The sequence below is a fragment of the Chiloscyllium punctatum genome, chromosome 6 (assembly GCF_047496795.1).
Source record: "Chiloscyllium punctatum isolate Juve2018m chromosome 6, sChiPun1.3, whole genome shotgun sequence".
Classification (NCBI taxonomy): domain Eukaryota; kingdom Metazoa; phylum Chordata; class Chondrichthyes; order Orectolobiformes; family Hemiscylliidae; genus Chiloscyllium; species Chiloscyllium punctatum.
In genome coordinates this window covers 35,406,449-35,424,390 of record NC_092744.1, presented here as the reverse complement: position 1 = coordinate 35,424,390, position 17,942 = coordinate 35,406,449, and the positions used below count along the sequence as shown (strand labels likewise).

The 17,942-nt window shown below is 41.0% G+C and overlaps 1 protein-coding gene across 3 annotated transcripts in view; it reads left to right on the top strand.

Moving 5' to 3' along the window:
- The window catches only part of ccdc39 (coiled-coil domain 39 molecular ruler complex subunit), a 151,911-nt gene that overhangs the window by 117,546 nt on the left and 16,423 nt on the right, over nt 1-17,942 (top strand). For 2 of the 3 annotated variants that reach the window (XM_072572428.1, XM_072572426.1), the window contains one exon: nt 15,687-16,077. The exons of the other annotated variant lie outside the window; for it this stretch is intronic. In XM_072572428.1, the coding sequence (XP_072428529.1) occupies nt 15,687-15,855 (169 nt within the window). In that variant the 3' untranslated portion in view covers nt 15,856-16,077. Of the gene's footprint in view, nt 1-15,686; nt 16,078-17,942 lie in introns of those variants that run through there. 3 annotated transcript variants of the gene reach the window in all.

Genomic DNA, 17,942 nt, shown 5'->3' with positions numbered 1-17,942 from the left:
CTGCACCAGTCCAGGACCAGTCAGAATCCACTTTCTCCCTCCTTATCCTTTTTTAATTAACAATCTCAGAGCTTGGCTGGATAGCACTAGCCCTCACTTGATTGAGCAATCCAACATCCAACCAGCTGCAACACATGCAGTACTAAATCATCCAGTGTTCCTTCGATTAGTAACTAAATTAGACTATTTTCCCAGCCAATCACCAACAGTGAACAACTGCTTTTGTTTTCTTTTCATTTTTAAAAACATGCAGCTGTCGTAAAGGTCAATTCTTAGATCCGCCAAAATAAATTCAGACAAACGCAAGAAATATTGAGGATCTCTCAATTTAGTCTGTACAACTCTCTGGGGAACAGAATTCCAGATATGCTCTATCCTCTGGAAGAAGAAATTCCTTTCCATCAATAGCATACCCATGTTATGTAGTTATGTCTCAAAAATTGCAATTCCCTTCTAGTGGAAAAAGCTTCTCAATATTAACCCCAAAGGGAGTTCAGGGTATGGTAGGCAATGGCCTAGACTATGAATCTGGGAACTTAGGCTCAAATCCCTCCATGGCAGATTGTGGAATTTGAATTCAATAATAATCTAATGATGACAATAAAACCATCTGGTTCACTAATGTCCTTTAGAAAAGGGATTCTGCTGTCCTTACCTGGTTTGAGGAACATGCGACTCCACACTCATAGCAATGTAACCTAAGAACATAAGAAATAGGAGCAGGGGTAAGCCATCTGGCCTGTTCAGCCATTCATAAGACCATAAAACACAGGAGAAATTAGGCCATTCAGCCCATTGTGTCTGCTATGCCATTCAATCAAAGCTGATAAGTTTCTCAATCCCATTCTACCATTTTCTCCCTGTAACCCTTGATCCAGTAAGATCAGGGATGATCCTTTCGTGGACTCAGCTCCACTTGTCCACCCACTCACCCTTAACTCATTTATTGTTCAAAAATCTACCTTTGCCTTTAAAACATTCAATGAGGAATGTTCGACTACTTCATTGGGCAGGGAATTCCACAGATTCACAACCCTTTGGGTGAAGAAGTTGCTCTTCAACTCAGTCCTAAATCTGCTCCCCCTTATTTTGAGATTCTGCTCTCCAGTTCTAGTTTCCTGTCAGTGGAAACAGCCTTCCAACTTCTGTCTTATCAATTCCCTTCATAATTTGATATGTTTCTTTAAGATCCCCCCCCCATGTTTTTCGAAATTCCACTAAGTATAATCCCAGTCTACTCAATCGCCAACTTTCTCAACTCCAGAATCAACCTACTGAACCTCCCCTGCAGCCCCTCCAGTGCCAGTACATCAGTTCTCAAGTCAGGAGACCAAAATTGTAGACAGTACTCCAACTGTGGCCTTACCAGCACCCTATAGAGCTGCAACATAACCTCCCTATTTTTAAACTCCATCCCTCTAGTAGTGAAGGATAATGTGCCTGCTTCCCAACTGCCCTAGGGCAATTAGGGATGGACAATAAAGGCTGGCCTAGCCAGTGATGCTGTCATCCCGTGAATGAATAAAACGATCTCAATCTTTTATGCTACAATAAACCTCCTTATTCTTATAAACTCTAATGCATGAAGTCCTAACCTGTTTAACAATTCTTGAATGTCACCTATTCATCCAAGTAAACCATTTTTGGACTGCCTTCAATACTAGCATATACATTAAGTGCATGAGAGTCAGTTAATTCAGTTGGCTGGGCAGCTGGTTCAACAACAGCATGTGTTCAATTCCATACCAGTTGATATTGCCATGAAGATTCCATCTTCTCAATCTTGCACAAGGCATGTCAAGCCTTGAGTTAAACCACCAGTCACCTCTCTCTCTCATGAGACAGTAGGCTTATGGACCTTTGGGACTATGGTGACTTTATACACTTTCTTAAATGTGGAAACCAAAACAGTGTGAGGATCTCTAGTCAAGATAACTGTAGGACCAGTTAACTTTTTAAAGGTGCAGCAACTCTTTCCACAGTCCTTGGTTTAAAGCAGTACTCTTTTTTTCATTTTGATCCACAATCCAAAATGAAGAAATTTTTTTTAAATGGTCTTTACGCCTGTCAGTTTGTTTATCATTTTCATTTCTTTTTTCTTGACTCTACTCTTTGGTTTCTCATATCTTCCCAAATTTGATCACTTGCCCTCAGTATTTATTTTGAATCCTCTATACTTTCCTAGTTATGCCATTTGCTGGAATGCTGATCAGGTGTAGATAGTCCCCTCTGTATAGCCCCATCCTCTCACTTTCTCCAATACTGGTGCCACTTCTCCCACACTAGTCTTTGAGATACACTATAATTTATTTAATCTTATTTTCCCATGCCATTGTGCACTTAGCTAAGGTAACAATACAGATATTACTACATTGGAGGTACTACTATTTAATTTGGTTTCAAGTTCCACATACTGATTTGCAGAACTTTTTATTATCCTGTCTGTATTATTGGTATCATCATAACCAAAAATTAAAATATAAATACTCTGATTACAACAGCAGGCCAAAGGTTATAGTGAAACCATGGAATATAGGAGCAGATATAGGGTATTCAGCCTAAATCTGCTCCACCACTCAATGAGATCTGATAATCGACTCCACTTTCCTGCCTTTTCCTTATAACTCTGGAAGCTCTTACTGCTTAAAAATCTGTCGATCACAGCCTTTTACATACTACAAGTGAAAGGAACAGGGTGGTCATTATGGGTGACTTTAACTTTCCCAACATTGACTGTAAACGCTATAAGGCAAAAGTGAGGACTGCAGATGCTGGAAACCAGAGTTTAGATTAGAGTGGTGCTGGAAAAGCACAGCAGGTCAGGCAGCATCTGAGGAGCAGGAAGATTGACATTTCGGGCAAAGCCCTTCACGCTATAACTCTAGTATGTCACATGGATCAGTATTTTTCCACATATGCAGGAGGGTTTCCTGATACAGTATGTCGAAGGGCCAACAAGAGGGGAGGCCATACTGGATCTGGTACTTAGTAATGAACTAGGCCAGGTGTTTGATTTAGTGGTCGTTGAGCACTTTGGAGAGAGTGACCATAATTCAGTTATGTTTAGTTTAGCGATGTAAACGGATGGGTGCATGCCACAGGGCAAGAGTTACCAACGGGGCAAGGGCAATTATAATGCGATTAGGAAAGACTTAGGAGGCATAGAATGTGGAAGCAAAATGTAGGGGATGGCAACAATCGAAACATGGTGCTGGTTTAAGGAACAGATATTGCGTGTCCTTGATAGGTATGTCCCTGTCAGGCAGGGAGGAAATGATAAGGTAAGAGAACTGTGGTTTACTACAGAAATTGTATCTCTTGTTCAGCGGAAGAGGGAGGCTTATGTGATGTTGAAACGAGATAGTTCAGATGAAGCGATAGACAGTTACAGATTAGCTCGGAAGGATTTAAAGAGACAGTTAAGAAGAGCAAGGAGATTTTGTGAGCAGCCTTTAGCAGGTAGAATAAAGGAGAACCCTAAAGCTTTCTATAGGTATGTGAGGAATATTTGATGACTAGGGGAGGAATAGGGCCAGTCAAAGACAGACATGGGAAGTTGTGTGTAGACCCCGTGGAGATCAGAAAAGGTGCTAAATGAATATTTCTCATCTGATTCCACTCAGGGAAAAGGAGAATATTGTAGAGAAGACTGCAATATGGGCTATTAGACTTGAAAGGATTGAGGTTAGTAAGGAGGTAGTGTCTACTTTCACACCTAGAATTGATAAGTCCCCTGGGCCGGATGGGATTTTTCTGAGGATTCGCTGGTAAGCTAGGGAGGAGATGGTGGAGCCTTTGGCCTTGATCTTTGAGTCATGATTGTTTACAGGTTTAATACTAGAGGACTGGAAATTGCAAATGTGCCCTTGTTCAAGATGGGCAGTAGAGATGACCCAGGTAATTACAGACCAATGAGCCTTGCGTCTGTTGTAAGAAAAGTTTTGGAAAGGATTATGATCGGATTTATAATCATCGAGCAAGCAGCAATTTGATTGGAGATAATCAACATGGTTTCATCAAGGGCAGCTCGTGTCTCATAAACCTCACTGAATTTTTTGAGAAGGTGACCAAGCATGTGGATGAGGGAACGGCAGTTGACGTGGTGTACATGGACTTCAGTAAAGCCTTTGATAAGGTTCCACATGGTAAGCTTTTGGAGAAAATGCGGAGGCATGAGATTGAGGCTGATTTAGCAGTTTGGGTTAGGAACTGGCTTTCTGTAAGAAGGCAGCAAGTGGTGGTTGATGGAAAATATTCAACCTGGAGTCCAATTACTAGTGGTATGCCACAAGGATTTGTTTTGGGACCACTGCTGTTTGTCCTTTTTATAAATGACTTAAACACATGCATGGGTGGATGGGTTAGTAAGTTTGCAGATTACACTAAAGTCGGTGAAGTAGTGGACAATATGGAAGAATGTTGCAAGGGGACTTGGGTAAACTGCAGGATTGGGCTGAGAGGTGGCAAATGGAGTTCATTGCAGATAAATGTGAGGTGATTCACTTTGGGAAGAATAACAGGAAGGCAGAATACTGGGTCAATGGAAAGATTCTTGGTTGTGTGAATGTGCAGAGGGATCTTGGTGTCCATGTGCAAAGATTCCTGAAAGTTGCCACCCAGGTTGATAGTGCTGTTAAGAAGACATAAGGTGTGTTGGGTTTTATTGGTAGAGGAATTGAGTTCCGGAGCAGTGATGTCATGCTGCAACTGTACAAAACAGTAGTGTGGCCTCACTTGGAATACTGTGTACAGTTCTGGTTGCCCATTATAGGAAGGATGTGGAAGCACTGGAAAAGGTGCAGAGAAGATTTACCAGGATGTTGCCTGGTCTGGATCGAAGGTCTTATGAGCAAAGGCTGAAGGACCTAGGTCTGTTCTCACTGGAGAGAAGGCAGCTAAGAGGGTATTTAATAGAGATGAACAAGGTGATCAGAGGATTAGATAGGGTTGACAGTGAGAGTCTTTTTCTGAGGATGATGACATCAACTTGTACAAGGGGGCATAACTGCAAAGTGAGGGGTGGTAGATTTAAGACAGGTGTCAGATGCAGGTTCTTTACTCAGAGTGCCCTGCCTGCCAATGTAATTAACTCAGCCACATTAGGGGCATTTACACAGTCCGTAGATGGGTGATGATGTAATAGTGTAGGGGGATGGGCTTAGATTAATTCACAGGTCGGCGCAACATCGAGGGCTACAGGGCCTGTTCTGTGCTGTATTGTTCTATGTTCTATGTGCAACATGTCTCACCTCCTGTCTCACAATGCCTGTCCACCATCTAAAAGATCCAAGTCAGCAAAATTATGGAATACTCTCTACTTGTCTACATAAGTGTAGCTCCAATCTGAGGATTGCCACATTGATGTGATAGAGAGGCTCAAGTGTTTCATTGTGTTGCTCTCAGAATCAATCAGGAGTTTTCAACTCCATGACAATAAGGTCGGAAGGGAGGAATCAGACAAAATGCTAAGCAAAACTTAGTCCTCAAAGGTGCTCCAAGCAAAAGGTATTAGTGTGAAATCAACAGCTGCAACGGCAGTTGAAGTCTGCAGCTGTAGGGAGATCCCTAGTTGTCAAGGTTTCCTTGCCACTGGAAGTCAATCTTTCTTTTGACAAGAACTGTGCATCTGCAGATATGCAACAGCATTTCCGCATGAAAAGATATTCCACACTGGGTTTCTATATGGAGAAAATCAAACTCAATTTCAGAACCTGGAGTGGATAATGAGAAAAGCATTCATTCAAAATGAAGAACTGCCCTTGTTGCCTATGAACCCAGGCACTTCAGATTTGATATTGCTGCCCTGCAGGAAACTCAGAGCTGGTAAAGGGTAGCTGAGGGATGAAGGTGGTGGTTATACCTTCTGCAGACAAAAACTCTTAACATTAACCCCAGGGCCCATGGAATTGGATTCACTATCAAGAACAAACTTGTCAACCAACTTTTGGAGCTCCCTGTTGACATCAGCAATTGCCTCATAATACCTCTCACCATCTATAATTTGTCAAAAACTAGCAGGCAACAATCGTGAGAACCTATGCTCCAACCCTTCACGACTTGGATTAGTCTGAGGAAAGCTTCTACTCCACTTTGGATACCATACTCACCAACATCATGATGATAAAATCACCCTCCTTTGGGACTTCAATGCTAGGGTTAGCAAAGATGCCCAACTGTAGAAAGGAACCAGTGGAAAACGAAGAATCAAGAGCACAACTCACATAGATTCTCCTGCTCACCAAATGTGCAGAACACCACGTGGTGTTCAACACACTGTTCTCTCAAAAAGATAAGTTGAAGGCTTCCTTGAGGCATCCACAATCAGAGCACATGATCAACTCAGTCATTGTTCAATCCCGAAACCAAAGGGATATCTTCTTTCTCAAACCAATGAACAATGCAGCTAACTGCTGGACAAAGTACTGGCTCATTCACTCCTCAATGTCCGTCAAATGCCATGAGAAGCAGCTGAAGATGCACAAATACTTCAGAAAAAAGCTCGATGATGATCAACTTCAAGACCAGCAAGCTTTCAACAATGCCTTCACCAAAATCTCCAAAGAGTTCATTTTCATGGAGTGGAGGAACTCTGCAGAAAACTGAAGAGAGCCATCATCTCACTCCGTGAATAAGCCATTGGCTGCAAGACCAGGAAACACAAGAATGGCTAATCGAGAATGACTAATTATCGAAGACATCATCAAAGGCAGAGTTAGAAACAAGAACAAGGGAAATAGAGAACCAGTGGAGAACTGAAAGAGCCAATGAACTGCATGACACCAATGGTCTCACTGTCACCAAGGCAATATAAACTTAACCCAACATCCTTGGCTTCAAACTAGTGCACAATAAAGATGGAACCCTTTGGAGAGAAAGAAAACATGAGCCTCCACTAAAGAAAACTTCAAAGAACTCCTAAACCAATTGTCAATGAGGACATCTTTGAGGAAGTCCCCCAACTTCCCATCAAATCCTATTTATTGTGGCAGAAATTAAAGCTGCCGAGACACATGAAGAACAGGAAAGCAATACAACCTAACAGCTTTCTCTTAATAATCAGTACCAATGGAACAAGGAATCTACTTTGGCAGTGATTTAAAGAGAATCATTTATGGCACAGGACATCTATCCAGTCCATGCAGCTCACCACAGCACAATGCAGTCCAATTCCCCCAGGGAATCCCTAAAGCTCTGCAACGTTATGTCCCCAGTTGCTCATCCAACACTCTCTTCAAATCACTGTTTTTGCATCCAACACATTAGGGACAGCAACTTCCAGGTTGTTACCACTTGCTAAAAAAGGTTCCTCCGAATGTCCTCCTGCACATCTTGTCCAAAATCTTAAGTCAGTTTCCCTTTAGACCAAGCTATTGGGATCATATCTAACCCTGCTATAATCTTGTACATTTTTATAAAATCTCCCTTATTATCCTTTGTTCCAAAAGAATCAAGCCTATCCAGCCTAAGTTTGTGACTAAAAACTCCTTATGTCCCTGGAATCATTCTGGTAAAATCTCCTCAATACCCTCTCAAGGACCTTGAGGTCTTTCCAAAGATGCTTTAATCAAAACGGAACATAATGCTCAATAAAGCTGTCGATTAGGCACCAACCAAGACTCAGCATATCTCATTTCCTTTTATATTCAATATCTCTACTGATGAAGCCTAAACTTTGCTGACCACTCTCAACCTTCCTGCCTGTCACCTTCAAAGGTAGATGCTCATACACTCCCATGTTCCTCTGTGCCTGTACAATCTTTAAAATTTTGCTAAGTGTTACAACATGGAGGCAGATAGCTGAACCAAATCAGCCTTTCTACCTGTGTATTCACAGCACAGTCAAATTAAGACCTTCAAACACCCTCACAATTGATTTTAATGCTTCCTAAACAGACTCTGAATAACCAATTCCAACAGTGGTTTGTATTTTAAAGAAAACTTGGCAATTTCTTAGCAATATTGTAACTTCAGCCAAACAAAATTAAACAAGGCAATCTAACTGGTCTATGTTATAAGCTCAAACGTCTTTATTTTTAGCCCCTTTCATATAAAAGGCAAAAATAAATTCAGGAATAAAAGAAAATAATGAAACTGGCACAGAATGCCCAGCCAGTACTTAAGTGGCTTTCACAATGCATTGTTCCACAAAGACAGATGATAGCTTCTTGGTTGACTTTTTCATGAAAATGTCAATCAGGGTCACCTTTCCAGTTCACTCAATTGCAAAGTCAGAAATCACACAACACCAGGTTATAGTCCAACAGGTTCATCTGAAATCACAAACTTTCAGAGCACTGCTCCTTCATCAGGAGAAGTGACTTCACTTAATGAAGGAGCAGCACTCTGAAAGCTTGTGACTTCAAATAAACTGTTGGCCTATAACCTGGTGTCACATGACTTCTGACTTTGTACACCCCAGTTCAACACTGGTAGCTCCACCTCACAGATAAGAGTAGGAATACTTATAACTTAATTTTCTATTTTATGAACTTCCAAGAGCTGATAGAGAGGTTAATCACGGAACTTTCAAATATTCATGCTGTAGCATCAATAGACACATTCCATCTCACAAAAAACACAGTCCAAAACCAAAGCAAACTCTGACCCTATCCTGACAGACTGACCGTCTCTTCTAGAGGTCCTAGTTACCATTTCTTTCTAGATTTACTGCAACCAATTCCCAAGTACCCATCTTGATAAGACAGAGGTGCTTCAATTATCCGAACAACACAGGTGGGGAGTATCTTTTTCAGATAATTGAATGCCGGATAACACAGTTTAGCCAAGCATCTGGAGCTTGTGAACTTGCCAGATAATCCAAAATTCAGATAATCGAAGTTCCTCTGTAGTCAACTTCTACTATCTGTTTAAACACAATGCTCTTCCTTGGTGATGAAACATCAGCAGAAACTTTTGATCAGGAACTAATCTGCAATTAACTTCCAGGCCTAGCCTCACAAATAAACATAAGTTTACTTGGTCTATTTTCCTTTCAACATAAGCTGATACCTCCTACAGTCCGAAGTTCACCTTATCTCAGTTCTCAGCTCCAAAACAAAGCTGACGAAAGAATAGAATAAAAATAAAGAAATATTAGCAAGTATTCTAATACATGTCTATATCAGGCAACACCTATTCATCAATTCATTTGATTGGACTTCAAGTCTTTATTTAAATATGAAAAATAAGTCCAAAACAACCGAGAGGTGCGAATTGTCACCCTCACCATCAAAATGGCATTCAATTGAATATGGCAACAAGAGGCCAAGCAATATAGATATTAATTGGCAGTCAAAACAAGCTATTGAGTTGCTATTGAAGGAAAATTAAACTGTTTGTGCAGTCTAGGATATGGCTGCATGCATTCTTGACAAAACTCTCTCAACCCAACCATGTGCAGCTACTTCAATAATAAGTTGGAGTGCTTAGTGTTTCATTCCATTCAAAAACTTACCAATAAAGCTGCAGCACAACATTGCAAATAGCAGCTACGGACGTCACCTAGACATGGGCTGAATTTTCAGGTAATTTTCAAATTATAAAAGTCGAGACATCAACAACCCCAACTAGAGAAAAATAAACAAACCATTTTCTTAACTTAGTGAAGCCAGCACCACCAATTACTCCCTTAACTTTTTGGGAGGGTGTTGATACTATCACAAGACCACTTAAATCACGAGGTCTCCAGGGAACAGTGGAGCCTGTCGGGATTCGTGAGTATACTGTTTAAATTTCTTTTCGTCAGTTTTTCTTCAGTTCCTGGACGCAGTCAGAGAGGTCACATATTTGGGTGGTTGCTTTATCTGAAACACTACTCAGTACAGTCTCCCACCCATCCTCCTCCTCTAACCAAACGTTCTATGCATCGGTTGGTAAGGTGACATGTGTTTTCTTTATTGTTTCATTTGTTTTTTTTTCCAGCAGTCTATTTGAGAATATAGAATAGCGCGAATGGAGGTTAGGGTAGGTGAACGTACCTCCTGCAGTATGGTGTCCCTGCTGACTTCATTTGTGGGAAGTGCACCCAACTCCAGCTCCTCGAGAACTGTGTTAGGATATTGGAGCTGGAGCTGGATGAAGTTCAGATCATTCAGGAAGTGAAGGGGGTTATTGAGAGGAGTTACAGGGAGGTAATTACTCCACAGCCATGTGAAGAAGGTTGATGGGTTACCGTCAGGGGTAGGAAAGGGAACCGACAGGCAGTACAGGGATCTCCTGTGGTGGTTCCCCTCAACAACAAATGTACCATCTGGATACTATTTGGGGGGCGGGGAACTTACCAGGGGTAATCAATATGGCACAGGTCTCTGGCGCAGAGTCTGTCTCTGTTGTTCAGAGGGGAAGGGGGAAGAGGAGCAGAGCTTCAGTCTTGGGGACTACATAGTTAGGGGGACAGCTAGGAGGTTTTGTAGGAACAAGAGAGACTCACGATTGGTGTGGTGCCTCCCAGGTGCCATGGTTAGTGATATCACTGATCGTGTTTTCGGGATCCTTGAGAGGGAGGGGCAGCAGCCCCAAGTCGTGGTCCACATAGTCACCAACGACATAGGTAGGAAAAAAGGTGGTGATCTAAGGCCGAAATTCAGGGAGCTAGGGTGGAAGCTTAGAGCTAGAACCAAGAGAGTTTTATCTCTGGTTTGTTGCCCATGCCACATGCTAGTGAAATGAGGAACAGGGACAGAGCGGAACTGAACAAGTGGCTGCAGGGATGGTGCACAAGGTAGGGTTTTGGATTCTTGGATAACTGGAGCTCTTTCTGGGGAAGGTGGGACCTCTACAAACAGGATGGTCTTCACCTGAACCAAAGGGGAACCAATATCCTGGGGAAGGGGGAATTTGCTAATGCTTTTCGGGGAATGGAAACCTGAATTGTAGTTCCAGTGTAGAGGAGGTTGAGGAGAGTGAGATCAGGGATAGGTTTACAAGGTCGCATGAGGACACCAGCAATCAGGATGTTGGTTTGAAATGTGTGTACCTCAATGCCAGGAGCATTCGGAATAAGGTGGGTGAACTTGCAGCATGGGTTGGTACCTGGGATTTCAATGTTTTGGCTATTTCAGAGGCATGGCTAGAGGAGGGACAGGAAAAGTTCTTGCAGATTCCGGGATTTAGGTGTTTCAGCAGGAACAGAGAAGATGGTGAAAGAGACAGGTATGTGGCATTGTTAATCAAGGGTAGTATTACAGCAGCTGAGATAACGTTTGAGGACTCATCCATTGAGGGAGTTTGGGCTGAGGTTAGAAACAGGAAAGGGGAGGTCACCCGGTTGGGAGTTTTCTCTCGGCCTCCGAATTGTTCCAGAAATGTAGAGGAAAGGATAGCAAAGATGATTCTTGATAGGAGTGAGAGTAACAGGGTTGTTGTTATGGGGAACTTCCCCAGTATTGACTGGGAATACTGTAGTTCAAGTAGATTAGAAGGGTCAGTTTTTGTTTAATGTGTGCAGGAGGGTTTCTGACAGTATGTAGACAGGCCAACAAGGCCATATTGGATTTGATACTGGGGAATGAACCTAGCCAGGTGTTAGATTGGAGGGAGGTGAGCACTTTGGCGATAGTGACCTTAATGGGCAGGGAAAGGTATATACTGCAGGGAAATAGTTATAACTGGGGGAAAGGCAATTATGATGCGATTAGGCAAGATTTAGAATGCATGGGATGGGGAAGGATGTGATGGACACTCTGAAATGTGGAGCTTATTCAAATAACAGCTACGATTCCTTGTTAAGTACATACTTATCAGGCATGGATGTAGTTGTCGAGAGTTTACTAAAGAGGTTGAAGCTCTTGTCAAGAGGAAGAACAAGACTTATGTGAGGATGAGGCGTGAAGGCTCAATTCAGGGTCTTGAGAGTTATAAATTAGCCTGAAAAGATCTGAAGAGAGTGCTAAGAAGAGTCAGGAGGGGACATGAGAAGATACAACATGCAAAACTAATATCATTTATAAAAAACTACAAGAACTGTAACTGGACAAACTGGCGGAAAACTAGCCACCAGGATACACAAACATCAGCTAGCCACAAAACGACATGACTCATTCTCACTAGTATCCTTACATACAGATAAGGAAGGACACCACTTCGACTGGGACAACACATCCATCCTAGTATAAGCCAGAGACAGGCATGAGAATTTCTAGAAGCATGGCATTCCAATTGGAACTCTAACAACAAACACCTTGACTTGGATCCCATTTACCACCCCCTGAGAAAAAGAACAGTAAATGACATCACCATAGGAAATAACATCACCAACCCAAGGAACCCCAGACATAAACAGAAAGCAGGAAACACGAGCAGTGCTTTATCCGGAGGCTCACTGAAGACATTACCTAGTATGGTGACGAAACACCTGAAAATGAACCTTCTAGCTCAGCGAGCAAACCCACATCCAGAACCCCAACCTGAGCTACACATCTTCTCAAAACTCGCTAAGAAAGGATTTATAATCATCTGAAAAGGAATAATTTGATTACGGATAGTCAACATGGTTTTGTATAGTGTAGATTATGCCTCATTAACCTTATTGAGTTCTTCGAGAAGGTGACAAAACTGGTGGATGAAGAGAAGGTGGTTGATGTAGTATATATGGACTTTAGTAAGGCATTTGGTAAGGTTCTGCACGCTAGGCTATTGCACAAAATATGGAGTTTCAGGATTAAAGGTGATTTAGCGGTTTGGATTAGAAATTGGCTGGCTGAAAGAAGACAGAAGTTGATGGTTAATGGGAAATGTTCATCCTGGAGCTCAGTTAGCAGTGATGCAACACAAGGATCTGTTTTGGGGCCACTGCTGTTTGTCATTTTTATAAATAATCTGGATGTGGGCATAGAAGGATAGGTTAGTAATTTTGCAGATGACATGAAGGTAGGCAGAGTTGTGGATGGTGCTGAAGGATTTTATGGGTTACAGAGGACATAGATAAGATGCAGAGCTGGGGTGAGAAGTGGCAAATGGAGTTTAATGAGGAAAAGTGAGAGGCAGTTCACTTCAGAAGAAGTAACAGCAATGCAGAGTACTGACCTAATGGTAAAATTCTTAGCAGTGTAGATGATCAGAGAGATCTCTGTGCCCAGATGCATAAAGTTGTCACCCAGGTTGTTAGTAAGTCATATATGGTGTGTTGGTGTTTATTGATAGGGGGATTAAGTTTCAGAGCCACGAAGTCATGCTTCAGCTGTACAAGACACTGGTAAGACTACACCTGGAGTATTGCATGCAGTTCTGGTCACCGCATTATAGGAAGGATATGGAAGCTTTGGAAAGGGTTCAGAGGAGATTTACGAGAATGTTATCTGGTATGGAAGGAAGGTCTTACGAGGAAAGGCTGAGGGAACTGAGGCTGTTTTCATTGGAGAGATGAAGGTTCAGAGGCGACTTAATTGATACATATATGATAATCAGAGGGTTACACAGGGTGGACAGTGAGAGCCTTTTTCTTCAGATGGTGATGCTGACATGAAGGGACATAGCTTTCAATTGAGGGGTGATAGATTTAGGACAGATATTAGAGGTAGTTTCTTTACTCAGTAGTAGGGGGTGGAACGGCCTGCCTGCAATAGTAATAGACTCGCCGATGTTAACAGCCTTTAAACAGGCTTTGGACATACATATGGATAATAATGGAAGGGCGTAGGTTCGATGGGCATCAGATTAATTTCACAGGTCAGCGCAACATCGAGGGGCGAAGGGCCTGTACTGCGCTGTAACGTTCTATGCTCTACATACATGAGGATTGTATGGTCGGGTTTGAGATTTTCTGCCAGTGGTCTTCATGGGATTAAACAAGCTGATTCTTGGGCACACACGGCAGGACATCCCATTAGGTCGCAAGCTCCAGAGTGCAAGATTTGTTTTCTTTTATCCAAAGTCAGATTGCTTCCTTAAGATGCTGAGACTGAAAGCATAATGTAGCTTGACGGACAACTTGTAACCATCCTCAGCAACTGGTAACAGGTTTCTCAGCCATTAATGTCAATACTGTAGTATTTCAGGGAGAGCTTCAGAGAGTCTCTGAAGTGCATTCTTCGTCATCCCCAGAACACTGGTCATTAGAAATTTGAGCACATCGTCCTCCATTTTCAGTGTCTTAGGCAATGTTCAGTCAGTCAGTCATTATTATAGGATTTTCTCTGAACCGTTCTGGATCTGACTTCAAAAGAATGCTAGCATTTATATACTGATCTTCCCATTCAATCCAGAGGATACAACAGAGGCTCTGTCTGAACTTGAATGTTGCCAAAATCTGATCAGCCAAATATTCCACCTCCCACATCCTGAAGGACGAACTCTGGAATATTCTGAGCACTCCCTGTACCTTGGTAGTCAGCTGCAGAACCAAATTTTTAAAGCCAGAGATCATCTGACTTCTAGAAGATTTGTCTGAAAAATGTACTGAAAAAATTAAAGATTTTATCAAAATAATTCACTAAAAATTGCAAAAGTATTCAAGTTTTCTGTAAAGTGCAGGAATACTTTCTACTGTGTCCTGAACTGTTATCAACAGGAAAAATGACATTTGCATTGCAGGCATGAAGAATTGAACTGGTTAGTATTCCACATAACACTTAGTAGTAGTTTGGTATTTATATGTCAAAGCTGAATAAAACAAAAATGTTGTTGTCTGTGAAAAAAGTAAAGGGAAAATTGAGAGAACTCCACAAACTCTCCTTCCAGCAGGCTTTTGGTTAATTACAGCTTGGACAACTTGTTCCTCAATCACTGAAGCATCCATCCAAAGTGAAACCTCAATTTAACACCTCGTGAAAAGGCTACAGCTCCAACAATGCCACATTCTCCCAATACTGTGTCATCCAGATTTAAGTCTTGAAGCCGTAATTTTTGATTCAGAAGTCACAACAATCCTAAACTTAAGTTATCCACAATATAATTTCAATAAGATTGCTTGCCAAACCTTGAGACTTCCATGATTTTACATCCAAGGAAGAAAGCAGCTTGTTCAAAAAAAAACAAATTCATGATTGCAGGCTGTAACATGAATAAGTAAAATGACTTGGTAGCCAAAATGTTAGTTATTGTAAAGAAAAGCATCCAATCCCCTTCCCAGATTGCACTTCTCCAATATGTGCCAGTATTTGTTCGTTGCCAGGATTTTTGTGTTTGATGAATTTGTGCAGTTCACATAATGATATATCAGGTTAAATGCAAACAAAGCTGCCTTTATATTAATATAAACTCAGAAGAACTTCCCGTTTCATTTCCTGAACCAAACATCCTCTTGGAGGGTTGCTTCGTGCAAGACTATTTATGGAAATGTTTGATGGTGTAGACTCTGAAACAGTGAAGACAAGTTGATGAGCAAAACTAGTCTGAACTGAATTTGATGCAAAGGAACCTGGGTCCTTTGTTACTGTCTCAATAATACTGACAAACACATCTTCCTAAAAAATATTCTTTCTGCAGAACATATGCTCATTATTTTGAAATAGGACGCCCAGTACAAAGATTGATGCCATATACAATTCAAATTATATTGATGTACAATAAAACAAAGTCTTAATTTCACTTATTGATTCAGAAGAAGATTTGGATCCCAAAGGACATAGCTATGTATTTATATTTTGAAAAACATTTGGACCATTGAAAGTGACTTATATAGTTAGCACTAGATTAATATGGACATAGAGGTAATCAATGGATAAATGCATTTCTTTTCTGTTTTTCAGAACCCTTGGCTCTTCTCGAAGCTCACTAAGCCAAAATACTGTAGCTACAGTTAATCTGGATCTAAATCTATCTGTACCTTCACCAAAGCATAGTGCATCATCCACAAGAAGTCGATTGAGTAGTGTAAAAAGCAGATCTTCTAGCAGCCACAGCCAGAAGAGCCAATAACTGATTCCAAAGTTGAGAAGTTATGATTTACCAAGAGATCTTAAATTAAATGCGACACATTGGTGCATTAAATGGTGCATTAATTAAATGGTGCATTTTCAATATCCTATACACAGAATTGAATATTACACTTCAAAAGTCCACAGTGTGCATTAGAACTATAGTAACGTGTAGTATGTTTAGAGATTTAAAATAAATGTTCAAAACTGGTTTTCAATTTTATTTAATAGCAACAATTCTTAATCCATTACAACTTGACTTAAAAGGAGGAAATGTTTAACCAGAGGCTAGTTAGCATAACATCTGACATTGTAATATACCTTTGGCATTTTCCCAAAGAACGTAACAGCATAGCATTCAAAAATATATACGATCAAGCACAGTCATCACAGCTTCATGAAGGGGAAATTATGCCTGGTAACTTTACTAAACTTCTTTGAGGGGGGAACTAGCAGGATTGGTAAAGTGCAAGCAATAGATTGAAGATATTTGGATTTTCAGATGGTGTTTGATAAGCTACAACACATTACATAAGTTAAGAGTCCATTGCGTTGGAAGTAATATATTAGAAGATTGACTAACTAAGAGGAGACAAGGGGAGCATTTTCAGAAATGGAAACCTGCCACTAGTGGAGTGCCACAGGGATCTTGTTTACAATACAAGTTAATGGATGAGGAAAGTGAATGTAAAATGGCCAAGTTTGTTGATGACAAAAATTGGTGGAAAGGCAATTGGTGAAGATGACACCAAGAGTTCACAAGGGGATAGAAACAAATTACATTAGTTAGCTAAAACAGGGCAGACGGAATAACGTGGTAAAATGTGAGGTTATGTATTTGGAAAGAGCAGCTGAATATTATTTAAATGGAGAAAGACTGCAGAAAGCTACAAAAGGAATCCTAGTGTATGAATCACAAAAAGCTAGCATCCAAGCTCAGTGGGCAATAGGGAAGCCAAATGGAATGTTAGCCTGTGTTTCAAAGGGAACAGAGTAGAAAAATAGGGAGGTTTTATGAACAAAAAATGGCATTAGAATACAGTAAACTGTTTTGGGCTCCTTATCCAAAGAAAGGTATAGTAAAAATGCAGGCAGTCCTGAAGTTCACTAGGCTAACACAGGGATTGTAGGGACGGTCTTATGAGGAGAGACTGAGTAGTTTAGGCTGGAACTCATTGGAATTTATAAGGACTAGAGGCAACGTCTTGAGACATACAAGCTTTTTAAGGGATTTCACAGGATAGATGCGGAGAGTTTGTTTCCCTTTGTGGGAGTTGACCAGAGGACATAATCTCAGAATAAGGGCTCACACATTTATGACAGGGAAGAGGAATTTCTTCTGAAGGTATTGAATGTGTGGAATTCTTTACCCCAGAGGGCTGTCGAGGTGGTGCTGTTAAGTATATTCACAGCTGAGATCGACAGCTTTTTAATCAGTAAAGGAATCAAGGGTATGCGGAAAAGGCAGGAATGTTGAGTTAGAGACCATCAGATCAGCTGTGATGTCACTGAATGGTAGAGCAGGCTCAATAACTTACTTCTGCTCTTTCATCTTATGGTCTTATTCTTTTCTATTTTAGAAACCAATTCATTATCAGTAAATAGCTATAAACTACCCTAGAACAGGAAATAGCAAATCAATTGTATGGTCACAAATATACTTTCAAAGAAAGATTAGGGGTATAATTGCAACTTTCAATTAGTTTGTGAGCTGGATTTATGAAGGGATCAGTCCAGAAATTCCTTTCAATGCTACTACCATTATAACCCAAGTAGGAATGATTCACAAAGGGGACTCAAGTTTCAAAGAACATGATCTCCGAAGAGAAACGTATATTACAAATGACATATCATAGCTTGTGGAAACCGGAAATAAACTGATATTTTCTTGGTGACACGATTACAAACTTTATGTGGAAGGTTAATCTACTGTCATATTGTACTGCAAAGATGGAATCCTACTCCTTCTGAGTCCACTCAGAATTATCCCCCAGCCTATGGTGACCTGGGTGGTGATAAGAAACAGGGGAAAAAAAAATCTCCTCCCAATTCCTCTTGAGTTGATCCTTCTGGAAAACCAAAAATTAA